Source organism: Saccharomyces eubayanus, chromosome XIII (genome assembly GCF_001298625.1).
Source record: "Saccharomyces eubayanus strain FM1318 chromosome XIII, whole genome shotgun sequence".
NCBI lineage: Eukaryota > Fungi > Ascomycota > Saccharomycetes > Saccharomycetales > Saccharomycetaceae > Saccharomyces > Saccharomyces eubayanus.
The window spans coordinates 576,930-597,943 of NC_030972.1; the positions used below are offsets into that span (position 1 = coordinate 576,930).

Sequence of the window (21,014 nt, forward strand, 5' to 3'; positions counted from 1 at the left end):
TGTTGCTGTTGCTGTTGCTGTTGCTGTTGCTGTTGCTGTTGCTGTTGCTGTTGCTGTTGCTGTTGCTGTTGCAGTTGTTGCTGTTGCAATTGTTGCAGCTGTTGTTGTTGTTGCTGTTGCGATTGGGGTTGCTGTTGCGATTGGGGTTGCTGTTGTTGCTGCTGTTGTTGCTGCTGTTGTTGATGTTGTTGTTGTTGCAGTTGTTGCAGTTGTTGCAGTTGTTGTTGCTGTTGCTGTTGCGATTGGGGTTGTGTTGGAGGCTGTAGTGGTTGAGATTGGGGTTGGGATTGAGATTGAGATTGTGGTTGTGGTGGTTGAGATTGGGGTTGCGGTTGCAGTTGTGGTTGTGGTTGAGGTTGAGGTTCTGATTGCGGTTGCGGCTGCGGTTGCGGTTGCGGCTGCGGTTGCGGTTGCGGTTGCGGTTGCGGTTGCGGTTGCGGTTGCGGCTGCGGTTGTTGTGGTGGTGAATGTAAATCATTAAAATGACCTTGAAGGTTGAAAACTGCGTATTGCTGCGCTGTAATCTCGTTATTTGTATTATCGACTGCAAAGTTCCTGTTCTTGGTTTTATCGTAATTACCGGCGGTTTTTGATATAAATCTTTCCGACACATTTCGATTAGCTTGGTCATTCAAGTTAGCGTTATTTCCATCGTTGAGTCTAAAGTTTTCCTCCGTTACTGAGAAGCTATTCTGAGTTGGCGGGACCATATTTGGCGGGATATTCGAGAACTGCGGGGAAATATTAGCTTTCGCATTAACTGGTAGAATTGGAACTATTCTCTCTCTTAAAATGTCGTGTTTCTGGTCGCGGCCGGATTCGAGATCACCGTTAAATAACGATTGGAAAATTTCCCACCATTCCAGTAAAAACGTGTCTTTGGCATCCATCAGCATTTTCGAGGGTAATAATCCATCCTTGCCAACAATATCACCTTTATAAGCAACATTCATTAAGCCATGCTTTAAATTCGAATTCAGATCATTTGTTTGACCCAAGGGGGACCCGTTCATTCTCGATAGTGGAAGATCTGCTTCGCTTAAGAATTTTGTGGCAGAATTCCAGTAATTGTTTTTAATCAAGTAATTATAGATATGGGCGTATAGTAATTGCTTGGAATTCTTTGCCATTGCATCCGAAACAAACACTGGAGAATCTCCGTCAAGTTGCACGGGATTATGGCCATTCAAGCCTTTATTATTTGGGGCTGAACCGAATTCAATACTATCAGAGCGCTCATTTGTATTTATATTGGATGTTTTATCCATATCTTTATCATGCACCTTTTAGCTATTCTTTGTTTCACAGTAAAGTCTTATGAAAGAATGAATAGTGAAGAAGGGAAGCCAGTATAACTATTAGAGCCACGGAGAAGTGCAATATTCAAATTGATATTGGTCCTCTTACGATAATGGGTTTTGCTATGCCCCTCTTGCTCCAGTCTTTCAAATGAAGATACATGCATTCACCATTGTATTTCGGCATTGCATCTCGGCCGCTTTTTCACCTGACGTCATGCCCGCTGCAGTAGGCGAGTTTTGAGTGCGTAAGAAAAAGTATTTACCTTGACACTTTGAAGAATTATGTCATTATCAAGCATGGTTCAGGGAGAAGAATGTTAGTATGCGGTGATCGTATAGGATTTTCTTCTAGAAAAAGTTTTTCTACCAATTTCTCCCTTTTTTTCCCTTGTTTATCCTTTTTTTAAATAAAACTAAAAATGTATAGATGATAGATACTTCACTATTTTATTTAATATGCAGTGTGGGTTGCGGAAGCACTATTCGGCTGCGAGAGTCTAATCTTCGAATTCATCCTCATCGAATTCATCGTCGTCAAACTCATCGCTTACTCTTGCATCCAAGTCGTTGTCGTTATCGTCCGCAGAAGTGTGTTGCAATTGTTTACGTTTCGAATTATCATCACCTGGCTCCATCCCTGACTCGGTGTCTGAATTTTCGCGTGAGTGTACGTCGTCTAGAACGCTGACTTTTGAAACGCTGCTTGTTGGGGAACCGGCTCTGGACATTGATAACTTCTTGAACTCTTTGCCAATACTCGTTGCTGTGGCCGAAGATGCCCTCCTTGATTTGAATCTGCTCTCGTTGTACTCATTATCGTCCATATCGTCCAGGTACTTCATTTTTGGTGACGCAAGAGGTGAGCCTAATTCAAGATACATTTGCTTCCCTATATCCTCTTTGAATTTTGAGGATTTATTGGGCGTCGACGTTGGGCTACTTTTAGAGGCATCATGAGACGAGGCATTTTCTACATAAGACGAAGCAGCTAAGGCTTCATTGCTGTTTGTGCTGCTGACATGTACCTGGGGAACGTTACTGGCCTTCATGGTTTTGGCTGAATTTGTCCTACTTCTACTACCACTGCCTTGTCGTGATATATCAGTATCTTGATCAGTACTTTCATCGTCGCCTTTGCTGATATCCGATAAGTTATCGATGTCAACTAACGGGTCTCTCCAAAAATTGACGTCTGTAAATTTCTCTTCTTGGTTACCTCTGAACAAAGTTTTGTGACCTGAAGTATTTTCTGCATCTGCATTATCCAGCGTTTTATTAGGTGGAGATCCAGGAACCATGGAAGTATTACTTCTTAAGTCTTCGTTGTCAAGACTAACTGGCGGAAAAAAATGATCAACAAGTTCATTGATGTGTATATAAGAACTTCTATAACCAGCTAGTTCTAACAACTCCATATGGACTTCGCCTTCCGTATTAATTGTGAAAATCCTTGAACTTGGTATACCTACTGTTCTATAGGATAGAGCATCGGTAATTTTATTACCAAAGCCGGCAAAAAATGGTGTTGATCTTTCCTCAGTGTCCATATCATTATCGCTGTCTTCAAAATATAACGACCTGATATCATTTAAGCATGCAATTTTGAAGACTTCTGGTTTCTTCAATATCACTTCCCGCCTTAACGCGGCCATTGTTCTATCTGGTGACAAAATGACAGGTCCGTTGGGCAGTTTGCTGCCATTCTGCAAAATTGATCTTAAATAACTTCTCGTTGAGTCAGCTTGTCCGGCACTTCTTGCTGTTAGATAAAGTATATTGTAGCCATTCCGAGAAATCTCGCTAAATAACTTGGCCACTCCCAAATGCGTCCAATCTTTCCCTATCATAGCCAAGACATGACCTAGGGCATCGGATTTTGTTATGGTGCCGTCAATGTCACTGATGACAATTGGAACATCCCATCTCCAAACAAATAATTTTGAAGTGACAATGGCTTTCCCGTGGTCCACTGAAAACTTCAAGTCATTTTCACCATAGGTTAGATTCAAGCACTTCAGTTGATCATTAGTCAATCTTATGGTTCGTATGTACCTCTTTTCTGACTTGTCAGAACTTTTCTCGTTGGCGCCTTCACTGGCACTACTTTGTTCCTTGCTAAATGACGTTTCGCTTTCCGTATCGGAAGTTGATGGCGAGGAGAATGATGAGTTCAAGGTCGTTCCAGATTCTACTGCATCCAGTCCTAGGACTGATCCGCTTGTCGCCATCGTCGGGGGTGAACCTGGAGGTGATAGGTCGGTGAGGTGCTCATAAGGGTTAACAATCTTAATATTACCATTTTTGTCTTCTTTGATAAAATTGGAAATATCCGAGTCGTTACCAAATTCGTCCTTCAACAATTGCCTCAGTTGTATATCCGTGTCGTGCATTGTATTTTTGTTTGGTTTATAACCTTCAGTGTCTAGTAGTAAATCGCCGTTGTTGTCAAGTTTACTCGGAATATGAATCTCAGTGAGTCTCTTGTTCAATTTCTGCTGGAAATTCTTTGTTCGCTGCTCAGCAAGCTTCCTCTCTTCAGTCAAATCTGGTGACGTTGTCGCGGAGGATCCAGTAAGAGATTCAGACGCTGTGGTTTCGTCGTTTTTAACAGTTGATTTACCCGTTTCATTAATATCCAGGAAATCAGGCTCTTCTAAGACTTTCTTTTCCTGCTTCTTATCTTCACCTTCTCCCTCACCGTCACATTCGGTCCCTGCTTCCATCATGGATGTTTCAGGTGATTGGGGGGGACTTGAAGTTGCGCTCATCACAGGCGACACGAGTAACTCCTCAGGGACGTCTCTGACTTGGTCACCCATTTCGAAAACGAAGTAGGCCTCCCCAGAGTCACTCAGCTTCATTGGCATATTGCTCAGCTTCTCGTTTATAAATACCTGGACTTTCTTTTGTGATGGCTTTAAAATCTGGAATTTGCCAAACCTGACATGGAAGGGAGAGCACGATAGCCTCCCATCGGGATGCTCCACCACAACAACATCTATAGCGCCCGACAGCGTGGCTGGATTGATGGACGACCATGTCTTAGAAACAGACCCGATAGCTCTGCCTACGTACTGCATATTCGATCGATTTTGTTCTTCTTCCGCTGAACTGCCCCTATCCGTATAATTAGGTCTTGAGCTCTGTGACAGTGGGAAAATTTTCAATCAATCTTACCAACGCTTGATCAACACCTTTTACCTTTTGCTAAGGCTGAACGTGCGATCTTTTTATTACCAGGCCCTACAATGGGACTGCTCTTCAGTTGTCCCTGCTCTTTCTTCTACCCTCATTCGGCGCCACTCTGGACGCTGCCCGGAAAAGCCGAGAAAAAGAGACTGATAGAGAGGTAGCACCTAGCTAAAGGGACATAAGCTGATATAGACTCATCCGGTAAGACTCGCGGCGTTCTTCACAAGAGAGTGAGGGCACGTGGGTATCCTAAAACCTGATGCCTAGTAACGCAAGCGCACTTCAGAGAGGGAATTTAGGCTTTATATGAGTGGATGCGTTACAATTGCCTTCTAAACGAGGGTCCTCAACAGAAAAGCGTAGTATCAAAGTATACAGATAATAAAGAAAACGTGTGGAGGGTAGATGAGTGTTCTTGCTGGGACAATGACTATATACAAAACTTATTTTTACAAGAAACCTATCTATGTATGTGAAATGGCGGTTACAAAGCACGCTGAGGCATGCAGTGATGGCAAGGAGGGAAATACGGTATTCCGTATCTTATGTATCGTAGCTGCTTACATGCAGAGGCTCTGTGCAGGTATGGAAAGGCTTGAAAACGGACGGATGATTATCAATTGGTGAATGTGTTGCCCAATCCCCGCAGCGTCATCTGGTACAGGAGCAACATTATACTACTTTGAACACTTGTCCAAACGAATCTAGGGCCCACGCCGCTGAAGAAGCCTAGTGCTCCCTCAGATTGGTAAACTGTCCGTAGGCTCAATAAAATAGAGTTCGAAAGTGCCACGGGTCTACCGTTCGTGACGTGTGGATGCGACACCGAATATGCTTTATTGCTCGCGCTTGGCGGTTGTTGAGTTTGTACTCTGGTTTTGACGACATCCATTGGCGTAGTTATTATCCCTGCCAGCCCGCCTGCACATGCACCAGTCAATATTTCGTTGGAGATAGACAACTCCTCGTCTTTACCGTCTTTGTTTTCAATCTTGAAGGCTAGTTGCCTGAACTTTTCGTAGAACGCAAACTGCAATGCACTAAACGGTAGGTCTCTAGCCAAAGTAGCTTTGTAACCGAAGAAAAGAGAGGGGACACCTTCCTCTTTGATTACTGTCTTTATGGCATTCCTTAAATTTGAATAATTATAACCAGATTGAAAAAAAGGATTGTTGAACCGTCCTTGCAGCTGTAATCTTGTCTTTAACACCTCTGAGGGGACATAAACAAAACTGGAAATAAAATCACCCAGAAATCCCGCACTTAAGTGTGTGATAGTGTCGTTAATATGCCAATCTTCGATCATGGTCCTCTTGGTATATTCGTAGGTCCCAAAGAAGATTGCCGCGGATGGGAATGAGCCTAACATGGCAGCCATGTATCCACCGTATAATCCTCTTCTGACACCCTCTTCGAACCAAATGGTACGATATGCAGAGATCATATTTCTGTATTTTTTAACATTCGGCGCACCTTGTTGTCTAGTTTTGACTGTATCTAGTGAATGCATCGCAGAATCTCCTATTATCCCACCAATCCCACCAGAAATGACGCAATGCCATATGGGGCTCAATCCGCCCTCCGAATCGGTCGTTTTTTCGTGTGGCAAGTCATCTCCTTGGCTACTATTTGGTTTATCTGCTTTCCCTTCAGGTGCTGGTGGATGGTCATGAGGTGTATGTACTATCGGTATTGAAGAACTCAGGTTCCATGAGTTCATTATCTTTGTACCAATCGGTCGGGAACGAGGAATATACCGTGTGTTTCGTCGGGATGCTTTGCTCTGATTTTTGGCTTGCTCTGTTTTTTCAAATTAATGAAGGAAGTGAAAGAAATTGCTACTGTTGTTGAAGTCTAAAAGTATTAAGTCAAAATTCAGTGGTAAGAAGAATGAGAATATGGCACCCTTTATTGCATGTAAAGCTGGTCGGCGGCGGGTTGCTGTGTACGAAAGTTCTTGAAGACAGCGTACTGTTTTCATTATAGCTGGGGAGTCCTCGAAGACGACAAATTAGCAGTTTTCGGTATTTAGGAATCGCGCTATTAAGTTAGAATATTCAAAGTGTAAAAAATTAGATACGATATAATTAATACAATGCACATATAAATGTCATAGAGCTGTCAGTAAGCCATGTCTCTCAAAATAAAGGCTTTAGATGCATCGGTGGTCAATAAAATTGCAGCCGGTGAAATTATCATATCGCCTGTAAATGCTCTTAAAGAAATGATGGAGAATTCGATCGATGCCAATGCGACAATGATCGATATTCTAGTCAAGGAAGGGGGCATCAAAGTGCTTCAAATTACAGATAATGGCTCTGGTATCGACAAGGCCGATCTCCCTATTTTATGCGAGCGGTTCACAACTTCCAAATTGCAAAAATTCGAAGATTTAAGTCAGATCCAAACTTATGGATTCAGAGGGGAAGCTTTAGCCAGTATATCTCATGTGGCAAGGGTCACAGTGACAACCAAGGTTAAGGAAGATAGATGTGCATGGAGGGTTTTGTATTCAGAAGGGAAGATGTTGGAAGCCCCCAAGCCTGTCGCCGGCAAAGATGGTACCACTATCCTGGTCGAAGATTTATTCTTCAATATTCCATCGCGATTAAGGGCTTTGAGGTCTCAAAACGACGAATACTCCAAAATATTGGATGTTGTTGGGCGATATGCTATTCATTCAAAAGAAATTGGATTTTCTTGTAAAAAGTTTGGAGATCCTAATTATTCTTTAGCAGTCAAACCGTCCTACTCTGTCCAGGATAGGATTAGAACTGTATTCAGCAATTCTGTGGCTTCTAACTTGATACCTTTACATATCGACAAGATTAAAGAGTTGGACGTGGAGAACGTTGATGGAAAAGTGTGTAATCTGAATTTCATATCCAAAAAGTCAATTTCTCCAATTTTCTTCATCAATAATAGGTTAGTGACATGCGATCCTCTAAGAAGAGCTCTTAACGGCGTTTATTCCAGTTATCTTCCAAAAGGTAATAGGCCCTTTATTTATTTGGGAGTTCTCATAGATCCAGCTTCGGTGGATGTCAACGTTCATCCAACAAAGAGAGAAGTACGTTTCTTGAATCAGGATGAAATAATAGAAAGGATCGCCAATCAGCTACATATTGAATTGTCTGCCATAGATACTTCGCGTACATTCAAAGCTTCATCAATCTCAACAAGCAAACCAGGATCATTACTCTCATCGAATAGTCCGACTGATAATGGAGATAAGAGAAGGACCCTCCGACAAGCTCAGGTGGTAGAAAATTCGTATTCCACAACCAATAATACATTAGGAAATGTTAAAAGGCAAGAAAACAAACTGGTTAGAACAGATTCTTCGCAAGCGAAAATCACATCATTTTTATCCTCAAGTCAACAGTTTAACTTCAATGAGGCGTCTGCAAAACGGCAATCAAGCCAGCCCAAAGTAAACGCAAGGAGCTCTCTGATTCCAGATAAAGATGAAATTCGAGAAGAAGGAGTGGCTGATGAAATCGAACAATTGCATGATACCGTTCCAAACAGCGATACTGAATTGGAAGATTTGCCTAGGAAGAAACCAAAAGTTAGTGCAGATCTTACATCAAATATCAAAGATAGTAAGAGCTCCGTGCCTCCAATTTCAAAGGATGGGTATAGAATAGTCACCAAAGAACGGGTTAACGTAAACCTTACAAGTATCAAAAAATTGCGTGAAAAGGTAGATGATTCGTTACATCGAGAACTAACAGACATTTTTGCAAACTTAAACTACGTTGGAGTTGTTGACGAGGAAAGAAGATTGGCAGCAATTCAGCACGATTTGAAGCTGTTTTTAATAGACTACGGGTCCGTGTGCTATGAACTATTTTATCAAATTGGATTAACAGACTTCGCAAACTTTGGTAAGATCAATTTGCAGAGTACAGATGTGTCGGATGACATAAATCTATATGACCTCCTATCGGAATTTGAGGGATTGGATGAAGATACCTCAAAAGAAAAAATAATTAGTAGAATATGGGATATGAATGGTATGTTAAATGAGTACTATTCCATAGAGTTGGTAAATGACAGTCCAGATGGTAGTTTTGAAGCTATCAAACTGAAAACTTTACCTTTGCTTTTGAAAGGCTACATTCCGTCTATGGCAAAACTACCATTTTTTATTTATCGCCTAGGTAAAGAAGTGAACTGGGACGATGAACAAGAATGCCTAGATGGAATTTTGAGAGAAATCGCATTACTATATATACCGGACATGATTCCTAAAGTAGATGCGTCTGATGTAACGCTATCAGAAGATGAAAGGGCTCAATTTGTAGACAAAAAGGAACATTTATCTTCACTATTAGAGCATATACTCTTTCCTTGTATCAAAAGAAGGTTTTTGGCGCCTAGGCATATTCTCAAGGACGTTGTCGAAATAGCAAACCTTCCTGGTTTATACAAGGTTTTCGAAAGATGTTGAGGTTTGGGATGTTTCAGGTACGTACTGTTTAACAACTACTGTTCTGTTTTTTCTGCTTGTTTTACAAATTGTCTGCAAAGAGTTTATACGATTTTTAACGATTTTTAACGATTTTACCGCACGGATCCAAGTAAGAGGTTAAAATCTATATAAAATAGAACATCATACATTATGAATTAAATTAGGAAAGTACATTGGTAATATTATATTCGGATTGGAATCCTTCTACGATATCTCTAAACTCTGTCGACTCTTTACTTTCCTCGTCGTCTTCCTCCAGCAGAGATTCTCCTCTAAACCTGTTCAGTGGGACCAAAGACCCAAGTCCCTTTATGAGAGAAGACATTTCACTGTTTTTTAATTCAATTATCTTAACATCATTCTGTAGAATTTTGAATACGGGATGATGAAATGAGTCACCTGAATCTGATAGTCGTACTTTTTCCCATAATTGTTTCAATTTATTGAACCTATCGATCAAATATCCTAGCTTATCTAATTTTAGGCCGAATATCAGAGGCAAATTTGCAATAAGTTCAGTAAAGTCCACTAAAAGTTCTTGGATGGCATTTGATTCTATAAATATCTGATAAAACGACATAAAGGATACCACTCTTGTGACGGTTGGCAACACCATTGGATGTTTATTAAAAAACTCACTTTTCTCTTGAAAGTTCTTAACTATAAGGCTGATAATTATTTTAGAATAATGTATAATTTTTGGTAGCGAATCTGAGGAGTCGTAATATATTAGGTACATTTTGAATAACTTCCATGAGACAGTAGATATTTGGAAAGTGGCAATAAATTTTTCAAATCTAGTATTATTCGATCTAGAGTCTTCCTCTAACGAATCTACTTTATACCGGAAAATGTCAAGTTCCCTCCTGATGGCTTCTAATGTTTTCAGGGGTGGTTTGAACGTCTTGTTCAGATACTGATCTAAATCTCTATCTAAGGACATGATTTTCCAATACAGTACTTCTATACTGTTTTCTTCTCTATATATATCCACAGTAGGCAAATCCTGTAAGTATGCTGCATGTTGTAGCAGAGAAGATACTTCCGTGTGAAGTTCGATTGGTTTGCGTGGCCCCGACTGAGTGTAATCACATCCACATAATCGGTAAAATATTCTTCSCAAGGTTACCTTTGCTATGCTTTCAACAGGATCGTCATTAAGTAACGGTCTAAAGTCGTCAATATGGAAATTTTTAAAAGTATGAACGCACTGTGTTAATAACGAATTCGCCAATAATGGCTCCTCGTATGGAAAGTTTGTGGTTGCTAGAATCAGATATGTTTGAATAAATCTTATATCAGGATGGGCCATGAAGTCACATTTTTTCAGTTGTAATAGTGTGCAACGTGTAAAATTCTTGAACATGGCTAGCTGAAGGCCGTCATCCCAACTCAGCTCTTTACCAGTGCCAAAATGCTCAGAAAGGGGGTTTGCAGAAAAAACGTTCGATAGTTTGTGGACTGGCATATAGTAAATGCACATGGTAAATACAGACCATATTAATGCATCCCAGTACTGGCTATCCACACTAGATGTATCATCTCTTCTCCTATCCCAGTACTGCTCTACTCTGAGGTATAGTTCGCTGATGTCTCCTATGGATCCGAAATATAAAACACCCAGATTTTCCATTGCGAAGTTCATCAATTGAAACGATTGATCTTTTCCGAGATAATCCATCCAGAAATCGCATTCTTCGAAATCTGTGGCCAAAGTAGTCGGTACTCTAGTGAGATCTCTTGTTTTCATTTTGAATAGGCCAATGTTTGTTACCCAGTACTCATAACTCTGCCAAAATAATAATAGATCAGGAAGGTATTCCTTTGAAGATGAGGGCGCTATTAGTTTTGAGGATTTGATACATTCGGAGTCCTGTCCCCTCTTCCTGCAGTTCCCACATGGTACCATACGGTCACATTTGACCTTCCGCTTTGTACAAACCGAACAAGGATGCTTGTATTTCAATTGAGTGGTACGATTGAACATTGCTTATGGGTCTGCCGGTCTCTTTTCTCTCCAACATCGTCATCGCTCATTATATTAAATCAGATTATTTTTCATCCTTCAGAATTAATATTGTCGCGCGGGACTGTAAACAAACGCGTGAGGAAAATGAAGATAATTTATAATTAAATATAGGGTACATTTCTATAAAGCTGAAAAGTATACGACTACATAATTGTCTGTCCATTTTATTTATCCAAGGAAATATTAACATGGACAGATTTCGTTTGAAGGTAGTTGTCGACACCGCTTTCGCCTGATTCTCTACCAATACCGCTCATTTTAAACCCACCAAAAGGAACAGTAACATCTTCGTCATTGGACGAGTTCACCCAAACAGTTCCTGCCTTGATGTCACGAGCAAACATGTGTGCCTTCTTCACGTCTCTAGTAAAGATAGCAGAGGCAAGCCCGTAGCAAGTGTCATTGGCTAGTTTCATAGCATCATCGTAGTTTTCGAACTTACTGACAACCACGACCGGTCCGAATATCTCCTCCTGTAACAATCTAGACGATTGTGGGACGTCAGTAAAAATTGTTGGCGGGATAAAGTAACCTTTGGTTTGCTCAATGGGGAATTCAGTAGTTTGAAACATGCTCAATTTTTCTTCCTTTTTACCGAATTCGATGAATTCTTTGATACGGTCGTATTGAGTACTTGATATGACTGGACCAACGAGACACTTCTCATCAAAGGGATCAAAGTTTCCTGACACGTCCCAGTCTTTCTTTGCAATTTCCTTGAACTTCTTGACAAACTTATCGTAAATTGAACTTTGGACATAGACTCTTGAGTTTGCAGTACAGACCTGTCCCGAGTTAAAAAATATACCATTTGCTATCCAGTTGACAGCCTTGTCAAGGTCAGCGTCTTCAAATACTAGGGCAGGAGATTTACCACCACATTCTAACGTAACGTCCTTAAGGTTGGATTGGCCGGAGGCTTCCAACACGGACCCACCAACCTTAGTGCTTCCTGTGAAAGATATCTTGTCTATGTCCATGTGTGTTCCTAAAGCTTTCCCTACTATAGAACCATAACCTGGAACAACATTTACGACACCTGGTGGGAAGCCAGCCTTTTTGATCAATGTAGCGAAATAAAGGAGGGACAAAGAAGTATTTTCAGCTGGTTTAATCAGAACAGTGTTACCTGCGGCTAGAGCGCCTTGCAATTTTCTAGATGCCATGGCTAGAGGATAATTCCATGGAACAATCTGAGCAACGACCCCGAACGGAACCTTCAAAGTGTAAGCAAGCTTTTCAGAATTCAGTGGAATAGTTTCGCCCCTATTGAATTTGTCGACTGATCCTGCATAGTATCTTGTGAGTTCTATGATTTCGGCTATATCTTGCTTAGCATTAGAATGGAAAGGTTTACCAGAGTCTATAGTTTCTAAAGCAGCCAACGTATCTTGTTCTTCTTCGATGAGTTTCAATAGGTTTGAGAGATATATGCCACGTTGTTCAGCAGACGTCTTTGACCAGACATTCTCAAAAGCATCTCTGGCTGCTATGACCGCCTTATCAACATCCTTTTCGCTGGCGGCTTGGAAAGAGGTTATAACCTCCCCGGTACTTGGATTTACAGTTTCGATTGTTTTACCGTCTGATGATGGGCAAAATTCGTTGTTGATGAACAACCCAAGTGGTTGTTTAACAGAGATTTTCAACTGTGGGATTTCGAGATCGGTATATAACTTCGGCATTTTTATTTTGGATCGGTGATTTGATATTTGGATGACAATATTGCTAATAACAGGGATGAATCGAAATTACGAGCTTCCACACCGACCTTTTTATATCATTATGTGGGAACTACAATTGGGCCATTTTGGCCCTCTTCGTTGGACACACCCCCTCTAATTAGTGCTTCCCTAACTAACCCTTAGGGAGAAGAGAAACTGGCCTTTGAAGAGGATGAGATCATAGACCATAAGTACCGAACTTCCCTACATAAATTAATGGACGTGAAGAAGCAGCGTGGCACCAACGATAATAGCGATTCCTTGCCTATACTTCAAGGGGATAATAATATAACAGACGTCATATGAAGAAAAAGAAAGAAAGAAAAAGAAAGGAAGAAAGACAACATGAAATCGGAAAAAAGAGTAGAAACTCCGGCACATTACAAGAAAACGTCAAACCCCCAGCATTTCTTTCGTTCCTGGCGCTTTCACAATAGAATAGTATCAAAGCTTTCATGTAGTGTGGGTTCTGACTAAGGATGATTAGATTTTAGTTTGGTGGCGCGATTAAACACTATACATTAGACTGTGCCCTCTGCTCTATTTTCACCATAGGTACACTAGAGAACTACACTTACATAATTGTATATCTATATTATTTATCCAAGATTCACATGGACTGCTTTTGTTTGAAGATAGGTATCGACACCACTTTGTCCTAATTCTCTACCAATACCGCTCATTTTAAACCCACCAAAAGGAACAGTAACATCTTCGTCATTGGACGAGTTCACCCAAACAGTTCCTGCCTTGATGTCACGAGCAAACATGTGTGCCTTCTTCACGTCTCTAGTAAAGATAGCAGAGGCAAGCCCGTAGCAAGTGTCATTGGCTAGTTTCATAGCATCATCGTAGTTTTCGAACTTACTGACAACCACGACCGGTCCGAATATCTCCTCCTGTAACAATCTAGACGATTGTGGGACGTCAGTAAAAATTGTTGGCGGGATAAAGTAACCTTTGGTTTGCTCAATGGGGAATTCAGTAGTTTGAAACATGCTCAATTTTTCTTCCTTTTTACCGAATTCGATGAATTCTTTGATACGGTCGTATTGAGTACTTGATATGACTGGACCAACGAGACACTTCTCATCAAAGGGATCAAAGTTTCCTGACACGTCCCAGTCTTTCTTTGCAATTTCCTTGAACTTCTTGACAAATGTATCGTAAATTGAACTTTGGACATAGACTCTTGAGTTTGCAGTGCAGTTCTGTCCTGAATTGTAGAATATACCGGCTGCTATCCAGTCAACAGCCTTGTCAAGGTCAGCGTCTTCAAACACTAGGGCAGGAGATTTACCACCACATTCTAACGTAACATCCTTAAGGTTGGATTGGCCGGAGGCTTCCAACACGGACCCACCAACCTTGGTGCTTCCTGTGAAAGATATCTTATCAACATCCATATGAGATGCTAGAGCTTTCCCTACAAGTTGTCCATAGCCAGGAAGAATATTGACAACACCTGCTGGAAACCCGGCCTTTTTGATCAATGTAGCGAAATAAAGCAGGGACAAAGAAGTATTTTCAGCTGGTTTGATGACCAGAGTGTTACCTGCAGCTAACGCGCCTTGCAATTTCCAACACGCCATTGCTAGAGGATAATTCCATGGAATGATTTGCGCAACAACACCGAATGGAACCTTTAAAGTGTAAGCAAGCTTGTCGGAATTTAATGGAATAGTATCACCCTTGTTATACTTATCGGCAGATCCGGCGAAATATCTTGTAAGTTGCATGATTTGAGCTAAATCTCCCATAGAATTAGAATGGAAGGGTTTGCCAGCGTCTAAAGTCTCCAAAGCAGCTAACGTTTCTTGTTCTTCTTCGATAATTTTCAATAGGTTTGAGAGATATATGCCACGTTGTTCAGCAGATGTCTTTGACCAGACATTCTCAAAAGCATCTCTGGCTGCTTTGACCGCCTTATCAACATCCTTTTCGCTGGCGGCTTGGAAAGAGGTTATAACCTCCCCGGTACTTGGGTTTACAGTTTCGATTGTTTTACCGTCTGATGAAGGGCAAAATTCGTTGTTGATGAACAACCCAAGTGGTTGTTTAACAGAGATTTTCAATTGTGGGATTTTGAGGTCTGTGTATAAATCAGGCATGGCGCTTTAGTTTTGTTTGTGGATTTTGTTGATAAAAGTGAGGCGAAAGAAAGGAGAGTAATTTGAAACTATTTTCACTGGCCTCGCGCTTTTATATAAATCCTATTGACTGTGCTTCAATTACGTGAGCATTGATCATTAAGCATAATCACGTCCCCAACCCCTAAACGACTTGGAGATAGCACATTGGAGAGGGGTGTATAGTAAAGGGTTTTAGATTGTATATTATTAGTATCCAAAAGCCGCCGTGCTTCAAAGGGCGTGGAGAAGTAAGACGCAAAGCACGGCGATAGCGATCTGCTTGCCTCTGGCGGCAAATTAGATAAGGGTCGGGTCACTCGAAACAAAAGCGAGAAAAAAATGATAGATGATAGATGAAGAAGATAAGCTATTTCCCAAACTAAAACACTTCATATCAAGATATCCTATTAAGATTTGTGGCTAGGCATTAACGGAAGCACTTCGAATCTCTACAACGTTTTCTCATTCTTCGCAAAATTGAACTAGGTAAGAGGCAATGCGGAAAACTTGAGTAAAAAGAAGTCAAGTTGAGAGTAACAAAAAAATTTTACGGGCCAACCAGTTGTCCTTAGTAGTATGTGTAAAATGTATGTATGCGTAAAGCATATGCATATGTATAGTTATCTATATGCGTATGCCATACCATTATATAGAGTAGGTAATTGATTTGAGACCCTCTCATGAAAGAAATCACCAGCTACCAATGTTTTATAAAATAGTAGCACTTCAAACACAGCTTGCGAAAGAAGTGTACAGACGGCCTACCGTTTAAGCCGGGCTATTGCCGCCAAAGCCGAGTTCTATGTCATGCATCCTGCTTTCGTAATCACTAAATCTAAAAGTCCCTTCGCGATCTTTATCGTGATCGTCACCTTCTTCGTTATCATCATTAGAGTTATCGTAAAACGGTTCATTATTCATTAAGGTTTTGCTTGTTCCAATAGTGCGCCGGACTGGTAAGATTTTGTCTATCTTCAAATGATGTTCATCATCTGAATAACTTGGCGGCTGCATAGGTAAGGAGTCCAGATTAATCTCCTCATTGGTAATTTCCTTCCCAGTGGGAGGTGACATGGTGAATTCGAATCCCGGTGGAGGCGGTAAGATTTCACCGTTTCTTATAATAATGTCGTCATTGACATTGGGGGTGGCAGCGGCAGCAGCGTCACTGTCGCCATCTGAAAGATCATCGTCAAAATCATTGTCTTCGCCGCCGCTTTCTAATAGAGTGTCCTTCCCGTAGTCTTCGTAAGAGGGAGGGGGCAGTTTGATGCCGTTTGATTTTGCATACCCCCACTTCTTAACGTTTGCCTCGATGTAAACGAAGCCATAAGTACCGAAATTTACGTGAATTTGACAAGGCACATTGGAGCCAATTACTGGGTATAGATATTTAAACTTCCAACCGCGAATATGGCCACCAACGGATTTTTCATTTAGTTTCTTCCCGTTCCTGGTAAAAAAAACTGTTCCACTGTGTGATCTGTAGCCGATGCCAATAATGTCTCCTTTCTCGCACGCCGGGAACAACGTCTTTAACTGATCATTTAATTTAAAAGAGTCGTTGAATCTTCTGGCTCCGTTCGAATCGTACGCTATCGAATGATGATGTCTCCCCGGTAACCTGAAATATGGGTAAGGCTGAGTGGAAAGACCGAACGAGATTACATTTCTCGACGCGTTGTCACCACTGGCGCTACTGTTTAACGGGCCATCTGTTTCGAATATTTTGAATTCACAGTAGTACACTTTATTGATGCATGGAATGGGTAAGTTTGTGGATATGGAGGCATCGTAATTATAATTTAGGAACGAAACCTCGGTTTTGCTTTCCACGATGACAGTATGGTTCGGCATATCAGGATTTGGTTTGAATTCCCAAGCGTAGGCTCCCTCCTCTTGAATGTATTGTCTTGTTTGGTCGTTCATGATCGGGTCATCGCTATTGGTATCTGGGCTGTCACTCTCAGACTGCTGTAATAGTCCCTGGTTGAGTAGAAAAGGCGGATTTTGCTTGATATATTCTTCACCTTGCTTATAATAAAACTGCTCTTCAGGCGAGAGTTGTGCCAACTTGTCTTTAACTTCATTGATATCGTCTAAATTGTTGGGCCATCTTAAACTCATATTTTCCATGAGCCGTCTACTGTGGACGTGGGGCGTGTTTTCATCGTAATCATTGAACAAAGATATTCTTTGACTAGGACCGTGTTCGTTATAATACGCTGTTATCAGCCGTGTAGCAATTTGCTTCGTGAGGAAATAGACGATACAGATGATAATATAGACCACCACCAGGGTTCCAAACGCAAACAGCATGATATCCATGTTAAGTTCATCAGCGCCGTCTTCATCAAAGGGCACACTGTCAAGGGGGATCACTGACGACGCACCACGACGTATTTGTCCACTTAGTGATCCGAGTACGAGCGATTTTATCAGAAACTTGAATGACATTCCTTCTCTGTTCTTTTTTTCTTTGTAGTTTTGGCCCTACGGAGCTTAAGGCTTATTAAAGAAATAAATTTAATTAATAGAAGGGTATAGATAACTAGGAATCGGTTTCTAGAAGATGCAGCAGCCAGACGTCAGTTCTCTCTGTATCCAATATGTAGGTTATAGCGTGTCAGCACTCTATGCACACAACAAAACACCTTCTCAAAAATCCTCCCTATATGGAAAAGCAAACCGAGATGAAAGAAAACATTGTTCAGAAAGTAAGCATTAATGAAATTTCATTATGGCGTTTAGACGGTTATACTTGATATTTTGCCTTTTTTTTCTTTATAGCGCACCGTTCCGAAGGAAAAAGAAAGGCAGCGGGAGGGTTAGGTTTAGGTGGAGAAAAAGTCGAGGGTGAGAGCAATGATTTTCTAGGGTGCAGTCTCTGAGAGTTGGCCTATATTTAGGGTATATAGGGCCTGAGCAAAATGCACTTCGATGGGTAATTTGAACTCTTACCATCGTGTGTATTACTGTGTATAATAAAATCTGTAACTCTATCCTGGTATATGTTTAGCGGTTTTGTTTGCACTAAAAAATGCGTATAGGATGAACAGCCAAGTAAATGAGGATGCTATAGACATCAATCTTGGTCTCTCTTTGCCCACCCACATTTCGCCAGCGGCCGGCTCTGAGAGCGCCACTGGCAGCAACGTCAGCACACTTCACAACGATGGGCAGGCGCTAAATGGCGATCTCTTGAGGAGTTCCACGGCAAACTCAACGCCGACAGGTGCTAACCAGCAGACTGAAACTATTGGCGAGAAGCTGAATAACGAGGAGCAAGTGAACTCAAATCCCTCTGCTTCGAACTCGACCATTGCGGGCGCAGGACGTATGCTGAGTCAGTCTTTGACAAACGACTCGCCCTCGAATGAGATATCTACTGACCAGTTGAAGATTTTCCAAAGAATGGATGAGATGAGCGCAAGAATGATTRAGATGGAGGAGAGTTTTAATCAGTTGTCCAGCAAAATCGTGGAGCAAAACTCGATGGTTCTAAACTTAAAGCAAGATAACTTTAAAGTCTTGAACAAGTTGAACATACTACTTAAACTAGTGGCGCAACCGAGTGTGCGCCCAAGCTCGAACAATGCCCAGAATAAGCTTGCCGTCGATTTGCTAAATTCGATATCAGCCGTTAGCGGCGCTTACTTGCAGAAAATGCAAAATAATTGTTCTGGTAATCAGCACAATACGGAGCCACACACCGGGCTTCCCAACGCCCCCCTCACTTCGAACCATCATTCAGGTACAAATGCAAGTATCAATGTACAGACGAACGCCGCACACCTAAACAACCAATTTTCCAATGCATTAACAACAATTTTGCCCGATCAGCGGTCCAATCGATATAATAATGCTCAAAATATAAATACACTTCCGCAAGCAAACGCGAAACATTTTTCGAATCCAGGTGCAGGTCCTGTCCCAAACGCACATGCCAACCAGAACCAACCGCAAATTCAGAACCATAATCCAAATTCAAATCAGCAAGTAAATCGCTCGCCTATTGCTTTCCCCAGTGCTTCAACGGATAAGGCATTCAAGTTGAATCCGAATGGAATCAAAAGGCGTAGAAGAAATACTCAAAACGGCAACAATTCGGGCACTAATATTAATGGTATGAGTTCCATTCAAAGGCCCATAACAATGCTGTCTCCGTTGACAAATTCCCACAATTCTACCACGAGTATGAATTATACGCCTTCTTCCATTCATTCGAGTATTACTAGCGCTTCAAATTCGTTTCATGATCTAAATTCGCTGAACAATTTCGGCACAACGGCAGCTTTAAATTTACCTAGTTTAAGTCTCGATAACACTTCGTTTCCCACAAATCCAAATGGCGCATTTCCTAATACCAACAACATCAACAATGCCCAACAGCCTTTATCATTTTCTCAGTTAATTAATCAAGCAAGTACTACGTCTGAGCTATTAACGAACGGTGGCGGCGGCGTAAACACAAACATTGTAAAGAGAAATAGAAGTTCTACCTTACCATCGCACTCGAAACCAATGGAGATGAAAAATAACGTTGACGACGATGGTTATCAAGAAGACGATGATGACGGCGATGATGAARGCGATGGACGCGATAACGAAGAAGACAGTACTGCTGAAGAAGACGAAGTGGATGACGAGATTGAGACCGAGGTCAAGAAAGTCTCTGCCAATAAGCGTAGAAGAAATTTACTGCACAAAAGAGGTGATTCTCTCAATGGTAGAAGAAAGCATCACGATGAGCCAGCAGGCAGACACAACTCAAACCCAAACTCAAACCCAAACCCAAACTCAAACCTACATTACAGGATACTAAAGGCACCCACTGACGTGAAGACAATATGGGAAGAGTATAGCATTGGTATCAGGGGGAAACCGTCTATCAAGTACCTTGAGTCCAAATACGGTAACAAATGGAGGCTGAATAAAAACAAGAAGACATTTTCAAGACGGAAAAGACTCTACAAGTTCATTTTGAATGGCATGGACAAAGGCAAAACAGCACAGGAGATGATAGAGACCCTAGAGAACAAGAGGCTATACAAAGATGACGAGGACGGGGAAGTAAAAAAAAGAACCATCGGCTGGTTGCAAGAGAGCCTTGCCGGACTTTAGGGCAACCCTCCCGGATTAAATAAATGTTTATAGTCGTATTGAGAAAACGGAGCCGTAATAGCCCTCCTAAAACCACTCAGCTAATCAATAGAAAACAGATGCATTATCTCCTGAAAGACAAGATGACGGACAAAGTCGTAGATTTCTTCTATATCTAGAAGAGTGCATAATATGTAAATCAATGCGTTAGGGGGCGCATTTTTGGCGTTGCTGACCTCGAAAAGCTTCGGGAAGGCGAAAAATTTCACCCCGATGGCTCGAAGATGACAAATTGCCCCCCTAGCTACGGCCATATAGGCTTGGCACCGACGAAAAAGGGAAAACGAGAAGAATGTCGTACAGAAACTTTTTCAACAACGTGCAGATTCCTCAACGGCGCCCCTTTTTCGTTGTATAAGTAGGAACTATTCTTGGCTTGCGAACAACCAAATTTCTCGAGAACACTTCATAATTGAACCTTTTACTTCTGTTTACTAGTGTCTCAATAATTAATATATACAGTACTACAAGGTAAAAGAAATCGGCAATAATGGGTTTATTTGATAAAGTGAGGCAATTCACCAACAACGACAATAACAACGACAACAATAGTTCTGGCAACGATGGTCAAAATGATTATCTCTCCAAGGCTGAAAATATGATCGGTCAAGATAGACTCGACCGTTTAAAGTCTAAGGTCGGTGAGGATAGATTTGACAAGATGGAATCTAGAGTTCGTGATAAGCTTTCCAAAACTTCTCTAAGTGACAACAGCGACAACAACAACTCTTCTAACGATTCTAACAACAAGTCCTCCTACGGCTCTTCCAACAACGATGATTCTTATGGTTCTTCTAACAACAACGATGACACTTACGGCTCTTCCAACAACAACGATGATTCGTATGGTTCATCCAACAAGAACAAGTCCTCTTACGGCTCTTCCAACAACGATGACACTTATGGTTCTTCTAACAACAACGATGACACTTACGGCTCTTCCACCAACAACGATGATTCGTATGGATCTTCTAACAAGAACAAGTCCTCTTACGG

At 41.3% G+C, this 21,014-nt stretch overlaps 9 protein-coding genes across 9 annotated transcripts; 3 read left to right on the forward strand and 6 right to left on the reverse strand.

The window, feature by feature from the left end:
• Positions 1–1,798: 1,798 nt before the first annotated feature.
• PAH1 (phosphatidate phosphatase PAH1) lies at positions 1,799–4,381 on the reverse strand (the record flags this gene model as incomplete). The annotated part of the gene is made up of 1 exon (XM_018367279.1): positions 1,799–4,381. One exon carries the CDS (start codon positions 4,379–4,381, stop codon positions 1,799–1,801), a length of 2,583 nt encoding a protein of 860 aa, XP_018220213.1.
• Positions 4,382–5,109: 728 nt separating this feature from the next.
• MME1 (Mme1p) lies at positions 5,110–6,213 on the reverse strand (the record flags this gene model as incomplete). Its single annotated transcript, XM_018367280.1, has 1 exon — positions 5,110–6,213. One exon carries the CDS (start codon positions 6,211–6,213, stop codon positions 5,110–5,112), a length of 1,104 nt encoding a protein of 367 aa, XP_018220214.1.
• A 411-nt stretch (positions 6,214–6,624) lies between these two features.
• On the forward strand, positions 6,625–8,949 carry MLH1 (mismatch repair ATPase MLH1; the record flags this gene model as incomplete). Its single annotated transcript, XM_018367281.1, has 1 exon — positions 6,625–8,949. One exon carries the CDS (start codon positions 6,625–6,627, stop codon positions 8,947–8,949), a length of 2,325 nt encoding a protein of 774 aa, XP_018220215.1.
• A 181-nt stretch (positions 8,950–9,130) lies between these two features.
• On the reverse strand, positions 9,131–10,957 carry CEP3 (Cep3p; the record flags this gene model as incomplete). The annotated part of the gene is made up of 1 exon (XM_018367282.1): positions 9,131–10,957. One exon carries the CDS (start codon positions 10,955–10,957, stop codon positions 9,131–9,133), a length of 1,827 nt encoding a protein of 608 aa, XP_018220216.1.
• Positions 10,958–11,163: 206 nt separating this feature from the next.
• On the reverse strand, positions 11,164–12,684 carry DI49_4253 (uncharacterized protein; the record flags this gene model as incomplete). The annotated part of the gene is made up of 1 exon (XM_018367283.1): positions 11,164–12,684. One exon carries the CDS (start codon positions 12,682–12,684, stop codon positions 11,164–11,166), a length of 1,521 nt encoding a protein of 506 aa, XP_018220217.1.
• A 638-nt stretch (positions 12,685–13,322) lies between these two features.
• Positions 13,323–14,834, reverse strand: DI49_4254 (aldehyde dehydrogenase family protein; the record flags this gene model as incomplete). Its single annotated transcript, XM_018367284.1, has 1 exon — positions 13,323–14,834. The coding sequence occupies one exon, from the start codon at positions 14,832–14,834 to the stop codon at positions 13,323–13,325; it is 1,512 nt and encodes a 503-aa protein (XP_018220218.1).
• Positions 14,835–15,623: 789 nt separating this feature from the next.
• On the reverse strand, positions 15,624–17,312 carry EAR1 (Ear1p; the record flags this gene model as incomplete). Its single annotated transcript, XM_018367285.1, has 1 exon — positions 15,624–17,312. The coding sequence occupies one exon, from the start codon at positions 17,310–17,312 to the stop codon at positions 15,624–15,626; it is 1,689 nt and encodes a 562-aa protein (XP_018220219.1).
• A 594-nt stretch (positions 17,313–17,906) lies between these two features.
• On the forward strand, positions 17,907–19,979 carry HOT1 (Hot1p; the record flags this gene model as incomplete). Its single annotated transcript, XM_018367286.1, has 1 exon — positions 17,907–19,979. The coding sequence occupies one exon, from the start codon at positions 17,907–17,909 to the stop codon at positions 19,977–19,979; it is 2,073 nt and encodes a 690-aa protein (XP_018220220.1).
• Positions 19,980–20,508: 529 nt separating this feature from the next.
• DDR48 (DNA damage-responsive protein 48) lies at positions 20,509–21,014 on the forward strand (the record flags this gene model as incomplete). Its single annotated transcript, XM_018367287.1, has 1 exon — positions 20,509–21,014. A coding segment is annotated over one exon (506 nt), but the record flags the coding sequence as incomplete, so codon positions are not given.